Source organism: Sus scrofa, chromosome 14 (genome assembly GCF_000003025.6).
Source record: "Sus scrofa isolate TJ Tabasco breed Duroc chromosome 14, Sscrofa11.1, whole genome shotgun sequence".
NCBI classification, from domain to species: domain Eukaryota; kingdom Metazoa; phylum Chordata; class Mammalia; order Artiodactyla; family Suidae; genus Sus; species Sus scrofa.
Genome location: NC_010456.5, coordinates 73,325,022 through 73,350,300, shown reverse-complemented (window position 1 = coordinate 73,350,300; position 25,279 = coordinate 73,325,022). Strand labels below are relative to the sequence as shown.

The window sequence follows — 25,279 nt, the reverse complement described above, 5'->3', positions numbered from 1 at the left end:
CTGGTTTGCTCTGTGGACCTCTGTTTATAGCATCTAAAACATGGAAGGACAAGATTCTTGCTCTCAATACTAATACATGAGCCTCACTGGATTAATAATAGCAAAGGAGGGAGTTCCCGTCGTGGCACAGTGATTAACAAATCCGACTAGGAACCATGAGGTTGCGGGTTCGATCCCTGGCCTTGCTCAGTGGGTTAAGGATCCGGCGTTGCCGTGAGCTGGGGTGTAGGTCGCAGACGCAGCTCGGATCCTGTGTTGCTGTGGCTCTGGCGTAGGCCGGTGCCTACAGCTCTGATTAGATCCCTAGCCTGGGAACCTCCATATGCCGCAAGAGTGGCCCTGGAAAAGGCAAAAAGACTAAAATAATAATAATAATTAATAATAGCAAAGGAGTATGATGCTCATGCTGCACAGTCTAGTTTACCACATCAAATGTGATGTCTTTCTTTTTTTTTCGTCCTTTTGCCTTTTCTAGGGCCGGCATATGGAGGTTCCCAGGCCAGGGCTTGAATCGGAGCTGTAGCCACCGGCCTACACCACAGCCACAGCAACAATGGATCCAAGCCGCAGTCTGCGACCTACACCCCAGCTCACGGCAACACCGGATCCTTAACCCACTGAGCAAGGCCAGGGATCGAACCCGCAACCTCATGGTTCCTAGTCGGATTCATTAAGCACTGAGCCACAACGGGAACTCCAAATGTGATGGATTTCTAACAAGTGCTCCTAAGGGGCAGAGGCAGCTATTCAGCAAAGCTACTGTCCAGGCTTCCTCCAGACTGGTATTAGAGAAGGGCCTTCTTGCGGGGGATCCAGAGGGAAAGGACAGATCACCTCCTTGCACACACAGGGCCAGGTGGACAAAGTAAGTCTCCATAACGTTGAACAGAACTGACACAGGAAGTGGCCAGCTGCCTCTGCCCATCTCCCTCACCAGCCAGGACACCCGAAATGTCAACAGGATTTCACCTGAAATTTAAAAAAGAAAAAAATTCAAACACCAAGTTGACACTCAAGATCTTTATTGATTTAACTGTAACAGCAACCATTGGTGAGAATTTAATTTTTTCCCCTAGTTTCCAAACACTTGCTGGTTTGGAAGGACAGTTAGAAAAGACAAAAAACAAAAACCTGATCCTGGAGTCACATAGGACTGCCTCAGGACTGCATGGTGTCCTCAGCTCTCCATCCACCACAGGGAGATGGACAGGAGGGGGAATGGGACACCCGCAGCAAGAGACCAAGGGAAGACCAAGAAAAGTACTGGCAGTCTCCGCTTTTCCATTCAGAGTGGATGGAACTGGGCCACTGGTGGCACAAAGACAGGGAAGAGCGTTTTTTTTGTTTTTTGTTTTTTTTAATATATAAAATATTTTAAGGATGCTTAAAATAGACACCCAAATATGTGAGTGTCCTCTGGGCTCTCCCAGACACCCTCTTTAAGGGTCACCCCTGGTTAGAAAGGGTCTCCTCACCCAGTGGAAAGAGATGGGCTCCATCTCCAGGCGAAGGAAAGGCACTGGCTGACAGTCCTCAGTGACTGGAACAGACACCAGGAGCAGGATGACTCCCTGCACAGCTCGCCCCTCATCTCTAGTGTTCCTCCCCCACTCTCCTGGTTTCAAGTAAAAATTACCCTTGGCCTGGGCTTTTTCTTTTTCTTTTCTTTTTTTTTTTTAAGCTTAAGACAGAGAGGAAGGGGGTACACTGGGGCAAGAATGGATATTTTGTGCTAGATTCATTCAATCTTACATGTCCAGGAATTTTGGTTTTAAGCACCAGCAAAAGCTCCCTTTGGAAATTTCAATGTGCCAAATGATTATCAAGCATTGCAGCATCTCCCTGCCAGCCTCCCACTCTTGGAAAGGTGGCAGAGTGAGAGTTTAAATACCCCAGGAATGTGTTTCATCTCTGCTGTTTTCCACTTGGGATCCACACAGTGTGGCTGGCCAGGGCTGCTGGCAGAGGAAGCAAGGAGAAACCGCAGATCGACTGAACAGGGCTTGAAAGACTTCTCCTAAAGCTAAGCTTTGCCAAAAGGTATCAACTTCCAAGACCAGTCCAGAGAGAGAAACATTAATTCCGGGGGGTGGGAAAGGTGACACGAATGACTGTATCAATCACCCTAGCCTCGCCGTCGGTGAGCTAGTCTCAGAAACTCTATTACTCGACTGGAAAAATATGACTAGAACAGAAAATGCCCTGGGGAATAAGCATTCTAAAATATTGTGACCCAATTGCCTCAAGATCTGATGTCATCTTTTATTAAAAGCTGAGAGGTAAAGAAAAGAGTTGTTGGGGGGTAGGTGGTAATGAATGGTAACTATGTCCCCTTCAAAGTCCAGACAGAAGTTTGCCCCCTCCCCAAAGAAACAATGCTTCTTTAAAACAAATACTATCCCCCACCAGACGTCATGGGTTGGTAAGAGATTGGGTTTCGCGGTTAATAAATAGCTGTCCACAGGCATGTGGTCCAGAAACATGCCGAGAAGGGGAAATTCTGACCCAGAGAGCAAAGCAATGGGCCTCCTGTCTAGAAGGGAGTGCAGAGGGCTGAGGGCCCCTAGCTTCAAGCAGCCAAGACACTTGACACCTCATCACACCTCCAAGGTGAGGAGGAGGGAAAAATTGTTTCTGGGATACTGCTGCCAACACGATGAGCACTTTATGAGCACCTTACATGAGGTGTCTTGATCCAAGCAGGCAGTCAACATGTACTGGCTGTGCAATGGCCTCTGAGTGGAGCCTACACCTCTAGCAGGAACTATCTGAACTGGGGAGTGAAGTCTGAGAGACCCAAAGAGCTGGTAACTCAAACAGCATAAACAAAGACCATTTATTTTGACTCTATCTCAATATCGGAAGGAAAAATTTCATTTGAAGGTGCTTTAAAGATAAGTTCCTTACTCCTGGAAGAAGTACCTTTTTAAAAATAGCTGCCTCAGCAGCAATGCTTTCTCATTCAAGTATACTCTTTAAAGAAAGCAGGGCTATAGATAAGAAAATGTGGGGAAGAGGCGGAACATAAATCCAAACAAGAATCTGCATTCTTAAGATGTCTGGAAACTTAATAAACTTGGTTGGGCGTGGGTGCCAGAAACAGCAGACATTCACTAAGAATGTGTTGAACTGACGAGCCTCATCTGAGTTTCCCTTGAGCGTGAAGACAGGACTGGTGCTCTTTAAGAACCCATTTCCATCACGAAGGCCAGGATGAGGAGGGCATGAAGAGTTAAGCTGCACACTGGATTTAAAGAATCAAGCAGACATTCTACTTCCCAGATGTTCCATTCTTATTAAGAAAGAAGTGGCTTCTCGGGTGAGAGACCCAACCCAAGTCTGCTTCAACCGGTGTGGTTTTCGAGCAGATGCCAAGGATTGACTCTCATGGGGACCTGGCTTTCAGATGCTGTGAGCCCCTTCACCCTGAATCTGAACAGTTAGCTTTTCTTTAGCCCAATAACCCTAGAGCTAATTCATGTTTGCTCCCTTTGCTTAACAACCCTAACTCCAGTGAAGTCCACTGGAGTGGCTCAATTAGAAGAATCCAATTCCCTCTGTCAACACCTGGCTGAGGGGACAGTAAGGAAGTGGTACCGAGTCTTAGAGATACCAGAACAAGGACTTGCAATGCATCCTTGGGTTGCTGGTAGTATACATCAGGCAAACGTATAGATATATTCTCCTGGGGATTGCCATTTCTTGCCACCCCCTCATAACTGGCAGGTGGCCGTGAGGAGAGAGTCTGTTTTTTATGTTTTTCAACTCATGTCTTAGAGAACTGTCTTCAGTAACAGTACCTCTCTCAGTACGTCATCTAATTTAAAGCTACCCCCTCCTGACCTGGGTTCGCCCTCTGTTGGAGGTGAGGCGTTTTAAGGTACTACCACAAATGCTTTGGTCCTGCTCCATTCATCAGGGCAGGGGTAGTCCCCTCCCCGAGTGCAGGATGGGCGTAGTGGCTTGTTGTTAAGGGACAGGATGAGGAAGGAGTGCTGGCGTGTGCTTTCAGAGACTGTCAGAGAGCTCAGAAGTGGATTCTTAAGCCCTAGGTGACTGCAGGCCCTGAGGACTCTTGACTACAACTTCCTATGACTTTGTGTCAGAACCACCAGGCTAGGCTGTTTCCCAGCTCCTAACCACAGAAACTGACTGATAATGCTTGCTCTTTTAAGATTTTTAATTGGGGGTAATCTATTAAATAGCAATAGATAACTTACACAGGTGAAAAGATAAAACTCGGCTTGGAAGCCTAACAGCTAGAAGCCAGCTTCTCTACAAGGTGCTCTTGAGAACACTACAGCTATTTAAACAGAATACAGGGAAATGGTGAACTCAATACATCACCCTATGAAGGAGGCAGAATCATGACAATGCATGTCTCCTGCTGGAATTTGGAGGGAGAAGGTCCTTTCGCATTCAGATGGATTATCCCAGAAGTACGGAAACATGGTTTTCTCATAAAAAGAAAAGTACAAATAATCACTACAATTTTAAGAATTGTCTCACACAAATGATATCTTAAGGGCGTTCCTGCTCCAGGAAAAAGCCCAGGTATACCGTTCATTTAGGGTTTCAACTGTGAGATCCTCTCAAACATCCAGGAATAAACCACCTACTGGATTCTGGCTTGCCCTGAAAATGAATCTATGAGGCCGAATTTTCAGGTGTTACCTATTGCCTTGTGAAATTATCTTTAAAACATAGATTTTTGGGAGATCCTGTCATGGTGCAGCAGAAACGAATTCAACTAGGAACCTTGAGGCTGTGGGTTTGATCCCTGGCCTCACTCAGGGGGCTGAGGACCTGGCACTGCTGTGGCTCTGGCACATGCAGGCAGCTGTAGCTCCGATTCGACCCCTAGCGTAGGAACCTCCATATGCCGCAGGTGCAGCCTTTAAACAAACAAACCCCAAAAAACACAGATTTCGGAGGCCGAACAATCTCCAGAGTAATGGCCTCTGGGGAACAATTAATTGCCCCGAGCAGTAAAGAGGGTCCTTACTGAGACAGCTAAGGGGTTTGGCAGCTGCTATATGACATAGATGATGCTCCCCCAAAATACTACAAGTGTGGCCTCTGATTAGGGGGCCATGTGCAGAGATTCCTTAGGATAGCAAAAAAGGAGAAAATGGCATCTGGAGCCTACTCAAGTCAGCAGGTCTTCCAATTCATTCCCTGTTGCTCAGTGAGCCAGACGAATTTTCATACCAATTAATACCAAGCCAGGGAAACACTTCCACTCACTACTACTTGCTGTAGCTGGGTAATATTCCACAGGGTGCCAAGGTTGGGGTTTGAGAAGAATGAAAGCTTCATTCCTGAAGAATCAAGCTCCCAATGCACCTTAGGTTTTCCCAAGAATATGTAAAATGAAATTTGTAGTTTAATTAAAATCAGAACAGAGATACATTAAACAAACAAACAAAAAATACTTTTCTGATCATCAATTTTTGAGATTGAAAGCATCTCCAAAACTGGAGATCCAGCTTATTCCTGAGAGACATCAACCATCACAAAAGGTTTCACTCTTTGAACTATTCACATTTTGTAGCAGAAAACAGAACAAAGTTCCTTGGATATCCTTCCTCTCTTCTGTATTTGCAGAATGTATTTGCAAAAATGTATTTGCAAACAGGGTCTTTTCGTAGCTCAAAAGAAAACCAAACAGCTTTCTTTATTAGCCAACTGGCCTGTTACTCTTACCCCGGGATCTGATCTCTTAATAAGAGGGTTCAGGGCACCAAATACAACCAGGAATTCCCAGGATACCAGTGGCTATTTTACTTATATTTCTATAAGGGGAGTCACTCTCCCGGGATTACAGTGCCAGTCAACAGTCAGGACCTCTTAGTGGGGAAGGAAGCAGCAAAGGGTAAAAGAACGAGGCTTCTGTGAACAACCCAGGGAAGGCAGAACGGTCCAGTTTCACAAACCACCCACTACAAACTCCAAACATGCACACCCAAAACTTGAGGGAGAAGAAAAGAGCTCATAAGGGACTGGGGAGACAAAGGTAGGTGACATGGAACAGCAGACTCGCCTAAGGACATTTCTCACCTTCCCAACACTGGAAGATGTATAAGTAAAAAGTTGCTGTTCAAAATTGTACTGAAAACATATCTAAAAATAGGTCTGTACTCATCTTAAAAATAAAAGGTCACTCCTCAGATAAGAGGAGGGCCAGATATTATCAGATACCAACACTTGAGGTATCCTGGATGTACATCTGAAAAATGGCCTTGCAGAGAAAGGGGAAAGAGAAAGGGAGGGAGGGAGGGGGAAGGAATTCAGAGTACCATGGGAAAGGCTGGAAAATTGGGAAGAACACATTTTTAACCCATGCTTATCTATCCCAGCAGCCAAACAAAGCAGGTCCACAAAGGAAAAAAGTCTAGCTCTGTTCTACAAACACTCTGAAAGTCAACTTTAAGTTCAAAATATAAGAAACTGCAATCAGAGAGAACAACTATCACAATGCTCACTGGACTGTTTGAGTGCACTCAAACAGTGCGACATCTTCCAAGGTCATCACCCTGCAGGGTAGCATCCTGCAGAATACTACGATCCGGGCCTCATCCAAAGCACCTTGTCACGTGGTAGGGACCTGCTTTAGGAGCAGGTGAAACCAGCTGGATAGCTCAGCATACAAAAGGACTTGCAAGCAACAAGATACAAAGCAGGGAAGAATGGGAGAAGGGGAGGAAGGAAGAGCTGGTGACTGAGGACTCCCTTCTGATGCAGAGTTAAGAAATGTTTGCACAAACATGCTAAGTAAAGGAATGGGAAGATGAATTATAATACTAAAGACTGAAGACATTCCTCCCAGAGGAAGGAGGGGAAGTGGACCTCAAAACAGTGCCACAGAGTAATGCTACTAGAGTTGTACGAACAGTGCTCTGTCCCCAAGGACAAACACTTCAAGGGAAAAGGGAAAGCAGCTCTCTTCCTGTTTACCATTTCCCTCTAATGGTTTTCAGGACCCCAAACTCAGACTCCTGCAGCAGTGAACCATGAGCAAGACAAGGAGAGACAGAGAGGGTAAGAATACGAATGCTGCGGAACCCATCCAACCTCCCTATCACGTCCCCAGACTTCCCAGCCAGCCAGTTATTGGTAGGTTGATATTTGATTGGGGATTTTTTAAAAAATGGGGGCAGGGGAGAGAACCAGAGTTTAACCGTTTTCCTCTGTGGGCTGCTTAGTTCTACAGAAATATGACAAGGGCCTTCAATCTAACTGTCTAAGTGAGAAGGGGAACAGGAAACAGGGATAAGAAATGGCTGGATGCGGCTTATCTTCGCATCCTTTGGCACCAGGAGGAGGTGGAGACTGCAACGGGGACTGCTGGTACTGCCTCTTCCATCTCTGCATTGTTGATCCCATCCGCCAAATCATGTACACACAGCTATCGGTGTTACTGCTTTTCTTCTGATCCTCGTAGGACAGTCAGATGTCCATCTCAAACTGAGCATCATCCCCTGGTAAGAATAAAGAAAAAGTTGAGCACTAAGAAGAAAAGCAAAACAGTTTTAACTATCATTCCCTCAGCACAAGATCAAAAAATAATTCAGACCATTCCATTCTTTGCTGCCTTGAAACAACTATTGGGCTTTCCTTGGCTGACCTTTTGAATCTGGGTGGGGTTGAGGGGAAAGAATGGCAGTCAAATCACCCATGAGGAGGAGCAACTGGGGGAAAGGACGCAAGAGAAAACTTTCCAAGTGTCCCTTTGTCTGTAGGTTGACCAAACAGGAGCTCCTGGGGAGCACTTGGCCATCTATCAAGTTAGCACACTCTTGCAGAGGCTCTGAACTTTGGTCCTGTGCTGCATCGACACTGTGTCCAGTAAAAACTCATTTGGAATTTGAGGAGGTAGAATGCTGGCTTGTATACAGGGGTCATGGAGTGCATCCCAAGGTGTACTTTAGGAGCTGGCCATTTCCACCTCCTTCTTGTTTCCACAGACACAAAGAGGACTCACTAATAAAGTTGTGTAGGAGGAGTTCCCTTATGGCTCAGTGGGTTAAAGATCTGGCATTGTCATTGAAGTGGCTTGGGTCACTGCTATGGCATGATTTCGAACCCTAGCCTGGGAACTTCCACATGGGTGTGTGTGTGGGGTATTGAAATATTACAGGCAGTCCTAAAAAACAGGGTGAAAAATCACACTGCTTTTCCCTACACCATAAAAAGGACATTCTTCCTGTAAGAAGCAAGGTCTACTTCCTGAGAGTGATAGAAATGGGAGCTAGTAAATTGTTTTGTTTCCATATGTGTATTATCCTTAGCCTAACAAAGCCTGGGTTCAAGGAATCATCTTTGGGATTTACTATTCCTTGATTTTGAGTTCTTCCCCCAACCCCCAGCCTACCCCACCTTGATTAGATTTGATTATGGCTTATTTATTTATTTATTTTTGCTTTTTAGGGTTGCATCCTTGGCATATGGAAGTTCCCAGGCTAGGAGTTGAATTGGAGCTATAGTTGCCGGCCTACACCACCGCCATGGCAACACCGGATCCAAGCTGAATCTGCGACCTATACCATAACTCATGGCAACACCAGATCTTTAACCCACTGAGCAAGGCCAGGGATCAAACCCGCATCCTCATGGATACTAGTCAGATTTGTTTCCACTGAGCCACTCCAGGAACTCCTGGTTATGATTTGGAACTCAGGGCTTCTAGAACATTTCAACAAGCATTCGTGAAGGGAGTAGGGGGAGGTGGGAATCTTAGCAACATATAACTGAACATCAGTTACAACTCAAGTGTCGGCATTTTTTCAAACCTACAGCAGAACTGATATTCAAATCCTAGGGCTACCCTCATGGTCCCCAATACCAGAATTCTCTTACCAACTGCATGCTTCCTGTCATGATTGTTCAAGTTGTTCAAATTGTTTACTTCTACTTTGGAGTCTTCAATTAAGGTGCCAGGGCTGGTGACTCCTGGGATGTTGGGCAGATGGCAGGGTGGGGTCTGAGCCATGGGAGAGTTGCGACGATCCAACAGAAACTTTCGATCATAAATGATTCGAGTTCCTGGAAAACAGGGTTTCATTTTAGGACAAGGAAAGTAGAAATTTACCTTCACTTTTTTTGCTCTGAAAAATAAGAATTTAGTAATAACTCAAAAAGGCTGCTGAAATTATGAGGAATGAATCATTCTGGAGAGCAGAAAACTTAAAGTTCAATTTTCAAAAAATGAATGATGTCAATTATTTTGGATGGAAATTTTTCTAATACAGATTTAAAACTTCTTACTGCCTTAAAAACAGTTCAACCCTTTCTTGGTGAGTCAGGGTCATTATTATGAAAATCATTCATTACAGTGACCTAGGAGGTCTCAGGGCCTATCCGGTTGAGGCTCTGCATTTTCCGTATACTATACAGGATAGGATTGCCAAGGTTGTGCTTGTGGCCCTCCTCACCATGGTTTCTTTGCTCCTCCCCCACTGTTAGGCTAAGAATCATCTTTTTTCCATGTCTTAGTCCGCCTGGCTGCCACAACCAAACAGCATAGACTGGGTGTCTTATACAAAAATATATTTCCTCACAGTTCTTAAGATGTGCAAGATCAAGATACCAGCATGGTTGTTTCTGCTGAGAGCTCTATTCTGGACATGTAGATAGACACCATCTCATTGTGTCCTCTCATGGGGAGCAAGCTCTCTGGTATTTCTTTTGATATGGACACTATTGCATTGGGAAGGTCCCCACCCACAGGACTTCATCTAAACCTAATTATCTCCAAAGGCTCCACCTCTAAGTATCACCACATTATGGGGGTTAGTGCTTTAATTTATGAATGGAGGGGCATAATTCAGACTATAGCACACTCTTTACACCCATTCTAACTTGATGGATCTAACCTGTTGGGTTTGGGAATTCGTGATTTGCTTAACACTATGTAAAATAAGAGCAAATAGGCTGGGAAGAGGCCTGATGGCTTTCCAATGAACAAAGGGAAGTAACCTTAGTGGATAGATTTTGCACATTTGTGTCACCCTCACTTTTTTCACAGCTATGTTTCAGAAGGGTAAAGTTCGCTGTGAGATGTTCTTATTAACATTCAACTTGCAAGTCAGAATAAGATTTTCTCACTTCTATAGTACACCAACCCTAGAAACTCTGGGGGTGAGGTGGTGAAAAAAATGCAAGGATACAAGCAAACTTTCTCTCTAAATTTATTAGCAATGACATAGAACGAACTGTAATTGAACCAAGTGGAAAATAAGTAGTAGAGATTCTACCTAAATGTGTGACATATAAGAGGCACTCTGAAGAACTCCTACAGCTTTGCAGAGGTGATAAAATACATTCTTACTCTTTTGAGATATAACTCATGTTCAATTCATTCATTTAAAGTGTCTGAGTCAATAGTTTTTAGTATATTCAAAGAATTGTGCAACCATCATCACAATCTACTTTAGAACACTGTCATCATTCCCAAAAGATAACCCACTTAACATTTTGCAGTCCCTCCTCTTTCCTCCAATCTCTCCAGCCTAGTCAACCACTAATTTCTGTCTCTATAGTTTTTCCTATTCTGAACATTTCATATAAATGCAATCATGCAATATATGGTCTTTTATGACTGCTTCTTTCACTTGCAGGTTTTCAAGATTCATTCGTGTTTAGCATTTATCAGAACAGCTGACCCTTGAACAGTGCAGGTTGGAATTATTTTTCTTTTTTTGTCCTGTGGCATGCAGAAGTTCCAGGGCCAGGGATCAAATCCACGCCACAGTAGTGACAGACTAGGATCCTTAATCCCCTAGACTGCAAGAGAACTCCTGAACTATTTTTCAGTAGTACTATATGGTCAATGGTTGGTTGAATCCGCAGATGCAAGCTCCAACTACAAGTTATACTCACATTAACCCCTACATTGTTCAAAGATCAACTGTACTTCATTTTTTTTTATTGACAAGTAAGACTCCATTGTATGTACACATCACATGTTATCAGTTAATCAGTTGATGGAACCTGGGTTGCTTCCACTTGAATAATGCTGCTATAAATTCATGTACAAGTTTTTGTGTGGATGTGTGTGTGTGTGTGTATTTTTTTACAGCCACACTTGCAGCTATATACGGAAGTTCTTGGGCCAGGGACGCAATCAGAGCTGCAGCTGGGGCCTAAGCCATAGCAACAACAGCATCGGATCAGAGCTGGATCTGCAACCTATGCTGCAGCCACCATGCCACAGTGGGAACTCCCCTTTGGCCATTTTTTAATGGGTTGTCTTTTTATCACTGAATTCTAAAGAGTTCTTTATATGTTATGAATACAAATTTCTTATTTATATATGCTTGGCAAATATTTTCTATTTTATGGGATGCCTTTTCACTTCTGTGATGGTATTCTTTGAAGCCTCAAAGTTTTTAATTTTTATAAAGCCCAATTTATATATTTTTCTTTTGTTCCTTGTGCTTTTGGTATAATAGCTAAGAAACTATTGCCTAACTGAGGTCATAAAGATTTGTGCCTACATTTTCTTCTAAGAGTTTTATGATTTTAGCCCTGATGTTTTTGATCTTTGAGCCATGAGGTCCAATTTCAGTTTCTGTATGTGGATATCCAGCTGCACCAGCATTATTTGTTGAAAAGACTATTCTTTCCCCATTTAATTGTCTTAACACCCTTGTCAAAGACTAATTGTGAGGCTTTATTTTTGGATGTCCATGGATCTATATGTCTCCTTATGGCGGTAAGACACTGTCTTGATTTGTAGTAACTTTTTCAAATCAAGTGTGAGTCTTCTAAATTTGTTTTTCTTTTTCAAGATTACCTGGGCTATTTTAGTTCCCTTAAAATATTGTATGAATTTTAGGGTCAGCTTGTTAACTTCTGCAAAGAAGCCAGTTGGAATTTTGACAGGGATTGTGCTGAATATTGGGGAGTAGTGCCATCTTAACAATATTAAGTCTTCTGATCCATAAATCCATGAACATGGAATGACTTTCTATTTATTTATTTTATTATATTTTATTATTTTTATGAAATTTTCTTTTTCTTTTTTTTAATTGTCTTTTGTCTTTTGAGGGTCACACCCACGGCATACAGAGGTTCCCAGGCTAGGGGTCTAATCGGAGCTGCAGCTGCCAGCCTACGCCAGAGCCACAGCAACATGGGATCCGAGCCGAGTCTGTGACCTACACCATAGCTCACGGCAATGCCGTATCCTTAACCCACTGAGCGAGGCCAGGGATGGAATCTGAAACCTCATGGTTCCGAGTTGGATTTGTTTCCGCTGTACCATGACGGGAACTCCTAAAATTATTTTCTTGATTTTATTTTTGGATTGTTCATTGCAAGTGCATAGAAACACAATTGGCTTTTGTATACCAATCTTGTATTTTGTAACTTATTAAACTAACTTATTAGTTCTAATAGTTTTTTAGATATTTTAAAGATATGTTTGGTTTTAAATGTACATAGTAAATAATTTTGAAACGAAGACACCCTGAAGAACTAGTGTCTTAACTGATGATGTTAATGTTCTCAAATATGGGCAGGGAAAATATGAGAACAAAACCATACTGTTTTAGGAGTTTGAATTTTAGATTACTGCAAGCCAAAAAAAAAAAAAAATGTAGCAGATATATAGGCCCCCCCCCAAAAAGAGAGAGAGAGACAGAGAGAAAATCAACCTCTCAGTGACTAAGGATGCTATGGTGTAATTCAAAAGCATCTGACATTCAAAAACCAAAATTGTTAAAAGAAAAGCATTAAGATTTGACTATGAATAAAATGCTAGGGAATTACTTTGTTGTGTTTACTGGGAAATAATATGAATTACAACTAATTAAAAAAACCTAAAATATTCAGGGTCACTTATACATAGACATGTATAGACATACAGTTTCTAAACCAAGAAATTCAAATTTCAACTGCCAGCCCCATTCATATCAGCCCAAAGCAACGTCAATCAATGCATCTACAACTAATTAGAAACAAGTTAGCCATAAATTCCTAAGGGTAAAGAAACCCCATCATACATGATATCCATAGCTTGCATATATAGCACAACATTAAAACAGAGCATGATTTTAATCAACTGGATGGAGGGTTTAAAAGAGAATCCAGGAGTTCCCACTGTGGAGCAATGGGATCAGCTATGTGGAGAGTATAATCTCATACAGTGGAGCACTAAAATTGACAGACTGAGACAAAGAAGTTTAACTATGTCATTTAAAGTTTTAAAGGTAACTACCCAGAAAAACCAAAAACTATAAAACAATTTACAGAAATGGGTAAATGGAGAGAAGGGGAAAGGAGAGGTAGAAAGTAATGAAAGTGTCCCATATTCCTCATTTTCATAACAAGGAATCAACAGTATTACCCAATGTTAAGAAATCAAGGAACTGTGGTATACATGTATTATTTACAGCAACAGTGGTATAACCAATAAAATCACCATAAACGGAAACTGTTGAAAGTAGTAGTCTACCGGCTTTTGCTTTGCAGTTTATGTGCTTCTGTTCACTTTTTCTATTTTGTCTTTAAAACATGCATATATTACTTTAGTCTTCCTATTTGGATTTCAGAACAAAAAGGAACCTTTAGATCTAGGATAACCCTGGATATTTATAAACGTTCTTCAGCCCTTGGGGACTAGATTTGCTTATCAAATAAATCTAATACCCTGACCAAGCACTTTCTAAATGCTCACAGTTAGGAAAACATGAGAGTAAAACTGAGTCCCTTTGATGGAGAAAAGAAAGGAGGGGGAAAAAGCTACTTTTTGATCTAAAAACTAGTGATTTTCAAATGGCAGAAACAAGGCAAATGAATGAGACCTCAAATTATGCTTGCCAAGATGGCTGGTATAGAAATAAGGTCATTCAAGTCTAAGGGCCTCTTTCAAGACCAAGGGGCTTAGATTAAATGGTAATTAATCCATGCATTAAGCTATGTATACCCAATAAACTGCATAACCTGAAATAAAACCATCTAGAAAAAGTCCACTGTTACATGGTTAACTAACAGGTAAGTTATTACACTTTCACAGGGTCCTTATCATAAAATTGCTTAACTAAAGGTGCTTGCAGAATTAGAATTAAGCATCCACTTATGCAAACAGACAGCTCAGAACAAGAAACATTAAGTAACTTGCCCAAATTGAATAGCCTGAAGAGCTGGTGACAAAACCCTCCAAGAAGGCTGAGATGAACCTACACCCTCCCAACAATATTCCAGGTAAGAAGGGAGAGTGTGGAGTCAGACAGGGCTGGCCTCCAGGAGATTTTCTCCACTGGAGAGTAACATCTTTCTCAGAAAGCCTTTAGTGGACTTCCCCCTACAATCATTAGGCCAAAACTCAATCAGATGTCCAATAGACCAGACACTAGGGAAGCCATAGAGTAGTCAGGGTGGATTTTTTAGGGCTTGGCACATTACCACTTAAAAAAAAAAAAAAAGAGGAAATCTGGGCTAGCATGGAATAGTGAAAAGCTGTTGGGTTGGAAACCAACAGTGTTAGCCACATTTGTATTTAATATTTACCTAAATTTAATATTAATTTAACCAAAATGGATTAAAAGATTAAATTAGGAGGATGGGAGGTAAAAGTATATATATTAGAAGGAAGGTGTATATAGCAACTAGATCCTCTTCTTCTATAGTAGAAACTGTTAATATCTAAAACAAAGAAACAGCATTAAATCATGTTATTCAGAAATCCAAAGATAAATGCTAGAAGAAATAGCTAAAAGATTTTAAAATGGTTTCTCTGGTTAGTAGAACTAGATAGATGAAAGGAGATGGGGCCTAAGAATGCTGCTTTTGGAGGGGTTCTCCTGGTGGCACAGCAGGTTGAGGATCCTGTATTGTCACTGCTGTGGCTTGGATTTGATCCCTGGCCTGAGAACTTCAGCAAACTACAGGTGCAGCCAAAAAAAGAGTGCCACTTTTTGTTACTAGCCTAATAATAATACTATGTGACTTTTTTTTTTTTTTTTTTTTTTTTGGTCTTTTTGCCATTTCTTTGGGCCGCTCCGGTGGCATATGGAGGTTCCCAGCTAGGGGTCGAATCGGAGCGGTAGCCACTGGCCTATGCCAGAGCCACAGCAACGCGGGATCCGAGCCGCGTCTGCAACCTACACCACAGCTCACGGCAACGCCGGATCGTTAACCCACACTGAACAAGGGCAGGGACCGAACCCGCAACCTCATGGTTCCTAGTCGGATTCGTTAACCACTGCACCACGATGGGAACTCCCCTATGTGACTTTTAAACTTAATTTTCATAGGTATAAAAAATAAATGTAAAAGAAAAATAAAAGGGTAACTGCATGAATATTGAAGACATCTTGCTAAGTCAAACAAGCCAGTCACAAAAGACAAATATTTCATGACTCCATGTATATGAGGTACCTTGACTAGTTAAATTCATAGAGACAAAAAGTAGAAGGATAATTGCCAAGGGCTGGAGGGAGTAGGTAACAGGGAGTTACTGCTTGATGGGTAAAAAGTTTGCGTTTGGGAAGATGCTGTACACTTAAAAATGGTTAAAATGGTAAATTTTGTGTTATTTATATTTTACTACAATAAGAAATATACTTGACTTCAGACTTCCAGCCTTCAGAAAAGTAACAGAATAGAACTGAAATCTGTTTTTTAAAGCTTCCTCCCCTCCAAAAAAAAAAAAAAATTTAAGATCAAGAGAAAGTGTTAAAATAGCAATGAAAACCATAAACAAAATTAAAAGACATTCTACAGGATGGAAGAAAATATTTGTGAACAACAAAGACTTAATTTCCAAAGCACACAAACAGCTCATACAACTCAGTAACAAGAAAACAAAAACCCAATAAAAAAAATCAGCATAACACCTAAATAGACATTTCTCCAAAGAAAACATACAGACAGCCAACAGGCACATGAAAAGATGCTCAACATGACTAATTATTAGGGAAATGCAAAGCAAAACTACAATGAGGTATCACCTCACACTGGTCAGAAGGGCCATCATTAAAAAGTCTACAAATAACAAATGTTACAGAAAGTATGTCGAAAAGGGAACCCTCCTACACTGCTGATGGGAATGTGAACCCATGTAGCCACTATGGAAAACACTGTGGAGGTTCTGAAGAAAAAAAAAAAACAAACCTAAAAATAGAGTTGCTATATGATCCAGCAATCCCACTCCTGGGTATATACTTAGAGAAAACTCTAATTCTTAAAGATACATGTACCCAATGTTCATTGCAGCACTATTTATAATAGCCAAGACATGGAAGCAACCTAATATTCAGCTGCAGATGAATGGATAAAGAAGATGTGGTACATATATATACAATGGACTACTCAGCCATAAAAAAAGAATGAAATAATGATATTTAAAGCAACATGTACGGACGTAGACATTATCATACTAAGTGATATTAAGTAAGAAGGAGAAAGACAAATACCATATGTTATCATTTGTATGTGGCACCTAACATGTAATACACATGAACTTATTTACAAAACAGAAACAGACTCACAGACATAGAAAACAAACTTACGGTTACCAAAGGGGGAAGGAAATGCGGGAAGGATAAATTAGGAGTTCGGGGTTAACATATACACACTACTACATATAAAAAGGATAATCAACAAAGACCTACTACATAGCACATGGAACTCTATGACAAGAATCTGAAAAAGGATGGATAGACATATATGTCTAAGTGAATTACTCTGCTATACACCTGCAACTGACACAACAATGTAAATCAACTATACCCTAATGTAAAATAAAAATAAAAATTTTTAAAAAGTGGAGAGAAATTACTAAAAATATTATAAGGAATTGGGAGAGCAAGTGGCTCAAAAAAGTATTTGCAAACGTTATAGTATATCTAACTATATATACATATAGTTATATATATATATAGTATATACATATAGTTATATATACATATAGTTATATATATATATAGTATAGTTATATATACTTATATAACTAAAGCCATGAAGAAGCACGGTATCCTTCAAATTTAGAAACTGAATTGACAAAGAAACAAAGCACTTGGCAAATAACCTAAGTGTTCCATTAGGAATTCTTGATAATTCTCTATCTATGCCTCATGTAAGAGCCCATCGAGATATAAGAAACAGATACAAGATGCACAAGCAGCAAGTACTTCTAATACACTCAGAAAGGTAAGAGGTTAAGTCTGCCTCTTTTCCCTCTTTCCTCCCCCACCCCCCAATAATAAGAAAGGAAACTAAGAAGTGAAAATACAGAAAGGACTTAAAAAGAAAGTGGTTTTCTCTTTTTATTCTTCCTGCTTGGGAGGATGATTAAGAAGGTCTGTGTTAGAGAACATTCTTGAATGAACTTCAGTTTTAGACATCTGTTCTTCATGGAGGCTCTGGATGAAACAACAGACTCCTAAAAGCTCTATGCCAGGTAACTTAGAGGAATCTAAAAGCTGCCTAATCCAGTTTCCTCCAGGGAGGCTGATGGTGGCCAAACCACGTTTGGTGTGTACAACCATCAAATCCCTAAAGTGCTAATACAACCAAGAGAGGAACAACTTTTACATCAACAAAAGGCACAACTGGAGCGTCAGGATCTTATAACTTACTATGGCTACATAATCATGGCAAATGGAAGATAGCCGAGGTTTGTGAAAAGCCAACCCTACCGTCCTTGGATTAACTGTGAATCTCAACAACCTGGAGCAAAGATTTCTGAGATATTAACGTCGAAGGATGGCTCCCTGCCCAATCATGTTGGACACGGCCAACAGAAGGACACACACCTAGGCTGAAAGGGAAGCTGATAATGACAATGTTCCTATTCAGAAGGTCCAGTGTTAGAAGAGGCTTAGACAGGCTCTGGAAGAAGCCTGCCATTTTACAGATGAAGAAACTAACATCCAAAGAAGTTAAACATATTTGTGCAAGATCACACAGTGACATGAGTCAGGAGACCAACACAAATAAGCAAGGCACTCTAAGCAAATCTGGCTCGCTTGAGTCTTGGCTGCAAAATGATGTGAAACAATCTTTTCAGTTAATATCAGCTCCAAAGTGGTATACAAACCACAAACTAATCTCAAATAAATGCCAACCAATTTTAAGTCTACCTAGCCTTGACCATCAGAAAATCTGGGTCAAAATAAAAGTACATCAAGTATGTCCACGTCTGTTTGGGCTTGAACATTTATCTTGAAATAAATTTTCTCCAAAGAAATGCCTGACTCTGATTCTAGGAAAATGCTGGTTGGATTTGCCAGATTGTTGCATCCTGGATCAATTCTTTGGATTAGATTCCACAGATGTGGTTCAGCCTCTAATGCTAATAATTAATGAAGGCTCACTGCTTTGGTATGGGGAAAGCTCTCAGATCCAAGCCTGGCTTTCATTCCCACTATCTGTTTTCCTCCCAAGTTCACTCCTCTCAGGCACTGGTTTCTTTTTTTGTTTTTCTTTTTTCTGGTTATGCCTGCAGCTGATGGAATTTCCTGGGTCAGGAACTGAACCCACGCCTTAGCAGCGACCCAAGCTGCTGCAGTAACACCAGATCCTTAATATGCTGCACCACAAGTGAGCTCCGGGCGCTTTTAAAAAAATAAAAACAATGCATATCTATCAATATTTTCTACTTTCACTTACAGTAAAAGAACTTGAACCTTTATCAATAAAGTTTGTAAGAGGCAAAAGCCTACTGGAGATCACTGGTTTAGGTCACTGTTTTTATGTGCTGCCTATTCACAATGGTTCTAGGAACTTATCAGGGGAGAGTGGTTTTATTTCAATGTAAAAGCAGCTCAACTTTAAAATAAATATTCTCTGGTGATGAGATGAACACTTCTCTGAGTTCCAAAGGATTAATTATAGCATTTTAAAATGAAACACAAGGCTCTCACACTTTCTGAGAGGTACCTCTTAGAAGCTAAAGACCAATGGTCTATCTTCACCAGTCAGTACTTCTGCTATACACACCAGGCCATTCCCCCAAAATTTAAAATTGAATAAGGAGAGCATTGCCCCCCTCCCTTATTTTTTTTTTTTTGCTTTTTAGGGCTGCACCCACAGCATATGGAGGTTGCCAGGCTAGGAGTCGAATTGGAGCTATAGCTGGTGGCCTACACCACTGCCACAGCAATGCAGGATCCAAGCCATGTCTGCAGTCTATACCACAGCTTACGGCAATGCCAGATCCTTAACCCACTGAGCGAGGTCAGGGATTGAACCCACAACCTCATGATTCCTAGTCAGATTTGTTTGCGCTGCACCACGACGGGAATTCCGGTGAGCACTACCTTTGATACCAAAGCCAGCAAATGATATCACTAGAAAAATATAGACTAATATCCCTTGTGAATATAGATGCAAAAGTCCTCAACCAAATATTAGTAAACTGAATTAACAACATATAAAAAGGATTATATACCATTATCAAATGGGATTTATCCCAGGAATGTGAGGCTGGTTCAACATCTGAAAATAATTAATGTATCATATCGATAGAACACAAAAGTCACATGATCATCTCAACAGATGCAAAAAAAAAAAAAAGCTTTTGACAAAATCCAACACCCTTTCCAAATAAAAACATTCAACAGACTAGGAATAAAAAGGAATTTCCTGAACCTGATAAAGGACATCTATGAAAAACCACAGCTACCCCTTCCTAATGATGAAAGACTGGAGGTTTCCCCCTAATACTGAGGACAAGTTAAGAGTCCCTGTTCTCACTCTCTTGCCATTTTTGTTCATACTATACTGAAGGTTCTAGTTCTAACCTGGGCAACTAGGCAAGAAAAACAAATAAAAGCCACCTTGAATGATAAGGAAGAAGTAAAACTATCTCTGTGCAAGGATGAAAATGCCAAGGAATCTACAAGAACTGAACTGTATTCTCCAGTTAATTATTCCCTACCTGTTAAGATTTTTTACTTTCTAAAACTACTTAATGAAATGAACAGCTTCAGTTTGTCAGGGCATTTGCTCTAAAGAGGTGAAAAGATTATTTATTTAGATGTAAATACATAAAATTTCTGAACTTTTAGCTTCAAGCTATGGCCTGAGAACCAGGTGAAGGCCTTTAAAAACTAGCCACACATGGGAGAGATGGCTACTGGGTGTTAAAAACAGTGTTTTGTTTTTGTGTTTTTTAGGGCTGCACCTTGGCATATGAAGTTCCTAGGCTAGGGGTCAAGTCCGAGCTACAGTTGCCAGCCTACACCACAGCCACAGCAACTCCTGATCCAAGCTGCATCTGCGAACTACACCACAGCTCACGGCAATGCCGGATCCCCTATCCCCTGAGCGAGGCCAGGATTGAACCCGCATGCTCATGGATACTAGTCGGGGTTTGTCACTACTGCTGAGCCACAATGGGAACTCCTAAAACACAGGTTTTAAAGGGTCTTCAAAAAACCAAGTTTGATGATGAAATTTGAAAGTGGTAGCATAGGCCTTACCTATTCAATAAGCTGAATGACTATAAGTTTCAACTAACTTTTGTTCTAGCATAAATGGAGCAGCAAAAATCTTTTAAACATTAAATGGGGGGGGGGGGGGGCTGTTCCCAAGACATGCAGAAGTTCCCAGACAGGGATCAAACCCCAGCCAGAGGAATGACGACACCAGATCCTTAACCCACTGCACTGCCAAGGAATTCCTTAAACATTAATTTTTTCACCTAAAGACTTGGGAGCCAAGAAAAAGGTCTATCCTTCACCAAGATTGTCCTGCTCATGCTCTCTTCCCCTCCAACCAGATGAACCAGCTTTCCCACATTATCTTTACCGTTTGGTTTGCAAATCTTTACACACACACACACACACAAAAGCAGTCAAGCCTACAGTATCTCCAAACCATGCACGAAGCCTCCAGTCCTCATAAAAAGTCTTGCAGAACAACCCTGGTAGTGCCAGTTTGCAGGCTCATCCCTCCTGTTTCACACACAGGCCTCAGGAGAGCTAAAAGGAGTTGTGTCACCTGCCATGCATGCTGCACTATCAGCACAGAAGAGCTGTTTGCCCTGGTCAGGCTGCATCTGACTGGGGGCAGGCAGAGGCACTCCTTCCACATAATGCACCGCTATATGCTTTGGACACCAGGACAGCTACCTTCCCAGGCTTAGGATGCAGTCCCTCAACAGTAAACTGTATGATACCAACAGTACCCAACATAAAACTGAGCTACATCTTCTAATATATACTTTGGCAGCTGATAAAGATGAGACTAAAGCCAAATCTCCTCTGGAATGACAATACACATTAATTTGTCTTACTCTGAGAAATGCCATCTTCCCTGAACACAAGACAAACGGATTGGACACCTTTCATCATGTTTTCCATGCACTTCTCACATGAAATCATGACGCCCTTTGGTTAATAACCCAAGCTAGAGAGCCAAACAAGTACATTTGCTGGTTCAGAAGTTTTCGGCCTGAAATAAACTGAATTAGAAATTTTATGACAGTGAGAAACTGGTCTTCATTCCCCATATCTACACAGAGCCCCATTCATTTCTCTCAAGAAAGGAAATGATTAACACACAGGATCCCCCGCTCCAAATACTCTTGACTTTATTAGAGCTCATTCCAAGCTGCTTTTCTTCCCTCCTTGCTGTCTTCTCTTTTACTCCCAGACACTTCCAATGGCCTTCAGATAATTCTGCCCCAGCCAGTCAGTCACAGCAACCCTCCAGCTGCCAGAGAGGAAGCTCAGGCTATGAACAAGACTTCAGTCCATCATAGTTAGTTCCTCTCTGGTGCTCTTGTTATGGCAACAAGCCTATTTTTCCATAGCTGATGAGGATACTATGCAGGAAAAGAGAGGGAAGAAAAAAAAAAAAAAAGGTAAAAGAGGTCTCTATGTTTCTGCTCAATCCCCAGAGCACAGCTCTCCCACAAGGAGGCAGTTCAGAACCTATTAAAAAATAAAGTAGCAGAAAGCACTGCATTAGCTAGCATTCTAGAGGAAGAAGATCTCTTTAAGTGAGGCCAACTGTAGTAACTTTACCTTTCATTGAGTCTAGAAGCGGATCCCGCGTTGCTGTGGCTCTGGTGTGGGCCACAATCTCTTCTGGGCGTGGGCCGGTGGCTACAGCTCCGATTCGACCCCTAGCCTGGGAACCTCCATATGCCGCGGGAGCGGCCCAAAAAATAGCAAAAAGACAAAAATAAATAAATAAATAAAATAAAATAAAATAAAAATTTTGAATAAATTCAAGACCAAAAAAAAAAAAAAAAAAGCCATTAGATATGTTTTGTTTTGTTTCTTCTGCCTGTAGAGGAATGGGGATGGCATTTGGTTCTTCCTTTGACAGGAACTCCTCAAAAATTTTAGAGTTAAAAAACTCTTCCTGGAGTCCCCGTTGTAGCGCAGTGTTTAATGTATCCGACTAGGAACCATGAGGTTGCAGGTTCGGTCCCTGTCCTTGCTCAGTGGGTTAATGATCCGGCGTTGCCGTGAGCTGTGGTGTAGGTTGCAGACATGGCTCGGATCCCACGTTGCTGTGGCTCTGGAGTAGGCTGGTGGCTACAGCTCCAATTAGACCCCTAGCCTGGGAACCTCCATGTGCCACTGGAGCGGCCCAAGAAATAGCAAAAAGACAAAACAAACAAACAAAACTCTTCCTGGAGTCCCCACTGTGGGGGAACGGGATCAGTAGCATCTCTGCACCACCAGGATACAGGTTCAGTCCCCAGCCCAGCACACTGGGTTAAGGGATCTGGTGTTGCTGCAGCTGTGGTGTAGGTCACAACTGTGGCTTGGCTCAGATCCCTGGCCCAGGATCACCATATGCTGCAGGACGACTGAAAAAAAAAAAATTACCCTTCCTTAATAATGAGAAAAGATACTCTTCTAAAAATATGAAAAATAGAAAAGGCTACAGCAATTGTGTTTTCACCCACCTCTCATCTTTCAAACCGAAGGAAGGCAATTTTGAGAAAGCTTTTCAAGACTAGGGTAAGCTGTATCCTCTGTGAGTAGAGGCCCTTAAGTTCACCGTGGTTTTTTTTTTTTTTTCTTTTGTCTTTTTGCCATTTCTTGGGCCAATTCCATGGCATATGGAGGTTCCCAGGCTAGGGGTCTAATCGGAGCTGTAGCTACCGGCCTACGCCAGAGCCACAGCAACATGGGATCCAAGCCTTGTCTGTGACCTACACCACAGCTCACAGCAACACCAGATCCTTAACCCACTGAGCAAGGCCAGGGATTGAACCCAAAACCTCATGGTTCCTAGTCAGATTCGTTAACCACTCACTGCGCCATGACAGGAACTCCCACCATGTTGTGTTCTTATGCTATGAAGGTACCTGCCCAGTCTCATCATTTAGGGCCTTCAGCACATCAACTGTTATTCTGAAATGCTCTGACATGTATATGACACTCTAGAAGATTTCCAGAAGTTTGAGACAGGAAATTCTAATTCCCTTCCTTCCTACTAAATAGAGATTTCCAGTACAAACCTACTATCACTTTTCTAAACATTTTCAAGTCTGAAATACATGTTAGCACTTGACTGTTTATAAGTTTTTTGTTTTAGAGATAAAAAGCTTTTCCACTCCTAAGCCCCACCAAGATTTTAAGACCATTCTGAGCAAAGACTGCATTTCCAACTTTGTCCCCTTTTGTGCAAAGCACTGCGCTGGGCCCTCAAAACTCATTTAAGATAGCTAACCACATTAATTCAGGTGCCTAGAGTTGACCAAACAACAACCCTGCTTCAGGGAAGGAAAATTACATTGGAGGAGGAAGGGAACTGTAACAAGAGATAAACAAATCATCAGAAAATTGGAAATTTTTGGAGTTTCCATCATGGCTCAGCAGAAATGAATCCAGCTAGGAACCATGAGGTTGCGGGTTTGATCCCTGGCCTCGCACAGTGGGTTAAGGATCTGGCATTGCTGGGAGCTGTGGTGTAGGTCACAGATGTGGTTCGGATTTGGCGTTGCTATGGCTGTGGCAAGGCCGGCGGCTACAGCTCGGATTTGATCCCTAGCCTGGGAACCTCCATATGCCACGAGTGTGACCCTAAAAAGCAATAAAATAAAATAAAATAAAATAAACTGGAAATTTTCCAAAAGGGCAATGTTAAATCATTAAGTACTGAACATCTAAGCAGCACTTAGAGTTACTTGTTATAAAACAGTGATTAAATCCAACCCCATAAATACATTCTCTAAGTCTTTGTGTTAAAAATCTACAATGTGCTCTACCAAAAAATACCAGCTTACTATAATTGATGAGGTAAGACAACAAGTATTTAAATCTGAAATAAAAAATTCTGTAGAAACTATCTGGAGATAGGTTAAATGATATTTGAGAATGCAGTGGTGACTATTCATGCAGGGAGGAAAGGTCAATGAATCAGTAATTCTGGCAGAATCTTTCCAAGCATTGAAGGAACTAATCCAGACTATGAGACAGGCTTAAAGACTATGCCCTTACTATAAAAGCATGGTGGCTTGGCTGTTTAAAACAGGCCAAAAGGGTGCCCCTGAGGTTCTTCCCTCAGGGGATTAATGATTAATATACAGCTAAAAGTTTAGTTCCTTCCTCAAATAAATAATATCTGAGTGTAGTTGTTACTATGACATATGTTCTGAAGTGCTGGAAGCACTGCATTAGAGAATTCACAAAGAATTCTGGAAGAACTTACAAATCCCTTTACGTCACCTTTGAAAACAATATCCATTTCTTAAAAGCTGTCAGTTCAAGATCGAGGCAATACTATCTGGAGCAGATTCTGGTCTGCCAAAATCTTTCACAATTGAAAGGCAAGATTTCAGTATGCTCAGAGGCTGGCCTTGAGCAGATAGATCAGGAGCCACTACACTAGAAACGTCAGTGTTTTACAAAGTTAAAATTTCCTTAAGACCCGCTTTCCATACATATTGATGAACTTCATCATGCCTGGGTCACTGAAAAGTCTTCCAAGGCAGCCACCCCACCCCTAGAGTGGCCTGGCAGGGTTCCTCCGTACAGCTCTCCCCTGGATTTTCATCCCTTGTTGGCAAGAAGATCTTATTCTACCGGCCTTGCTATTGTGCAACCGATGAAAGGATTGCCAGGCCTAAGTGCAGGGGGATTGGTTGTAGTACAACTGGTGAGTCCAGCCCACAGGAATGAAGCTAGCAATCTTGTAGACTGCAGAGGCTGCCAGCAAAGCCCCAATCCTCTAGCCAGAGGCCATCCCAACACCGTAAGGCAAAGTTAAGAAGTTAAAATGAAGCACCATTTCCTTCAAAATGTCCCTCAAAAATCACTCTCCAGTCTCCTCCCTCTGGAGAAAAGCCCAGTCAGGAGACAAG

General features: G+C 41.7%; 1 protein-coding gene across 2 annotated transcripts in view; it reads right to left on the bottom strand.

Moving 5' to 3' along the window:
* Positions 1-25,279, bottom strand: part of EIF4EBP2 (eukaryotic translation initiation factor 4E binding protein 2) — a 31,835-nt gene that overhangs the window by 5,143 nt on the left and 1,413 nt on the right. Inside the window, exons 2-3 of one of the 2 annotated variants that reach the window (XR_002338867.1) lie at positions 8,860-9,045; positions 835-7,481 (exon numbers count right to left, since the gene is read on the bottom strand). Coding sequence is in view for 1 of the 2 variants with exons in the window: in XM_003133058.4 (XP_003133106.1) it covers positions 7,450-7,481; positions 8,860-9,045 (218 nt within the window). In the remaining variant the exon portion in view is untranslated. Of the gene's footprint in view, positions 1-834; positions 7,482-8,859; positions 9,046-25,279 lie in introns of those variants that run through there. The other variant, XM_003133058.4, reaches the window with a different exon arrangement.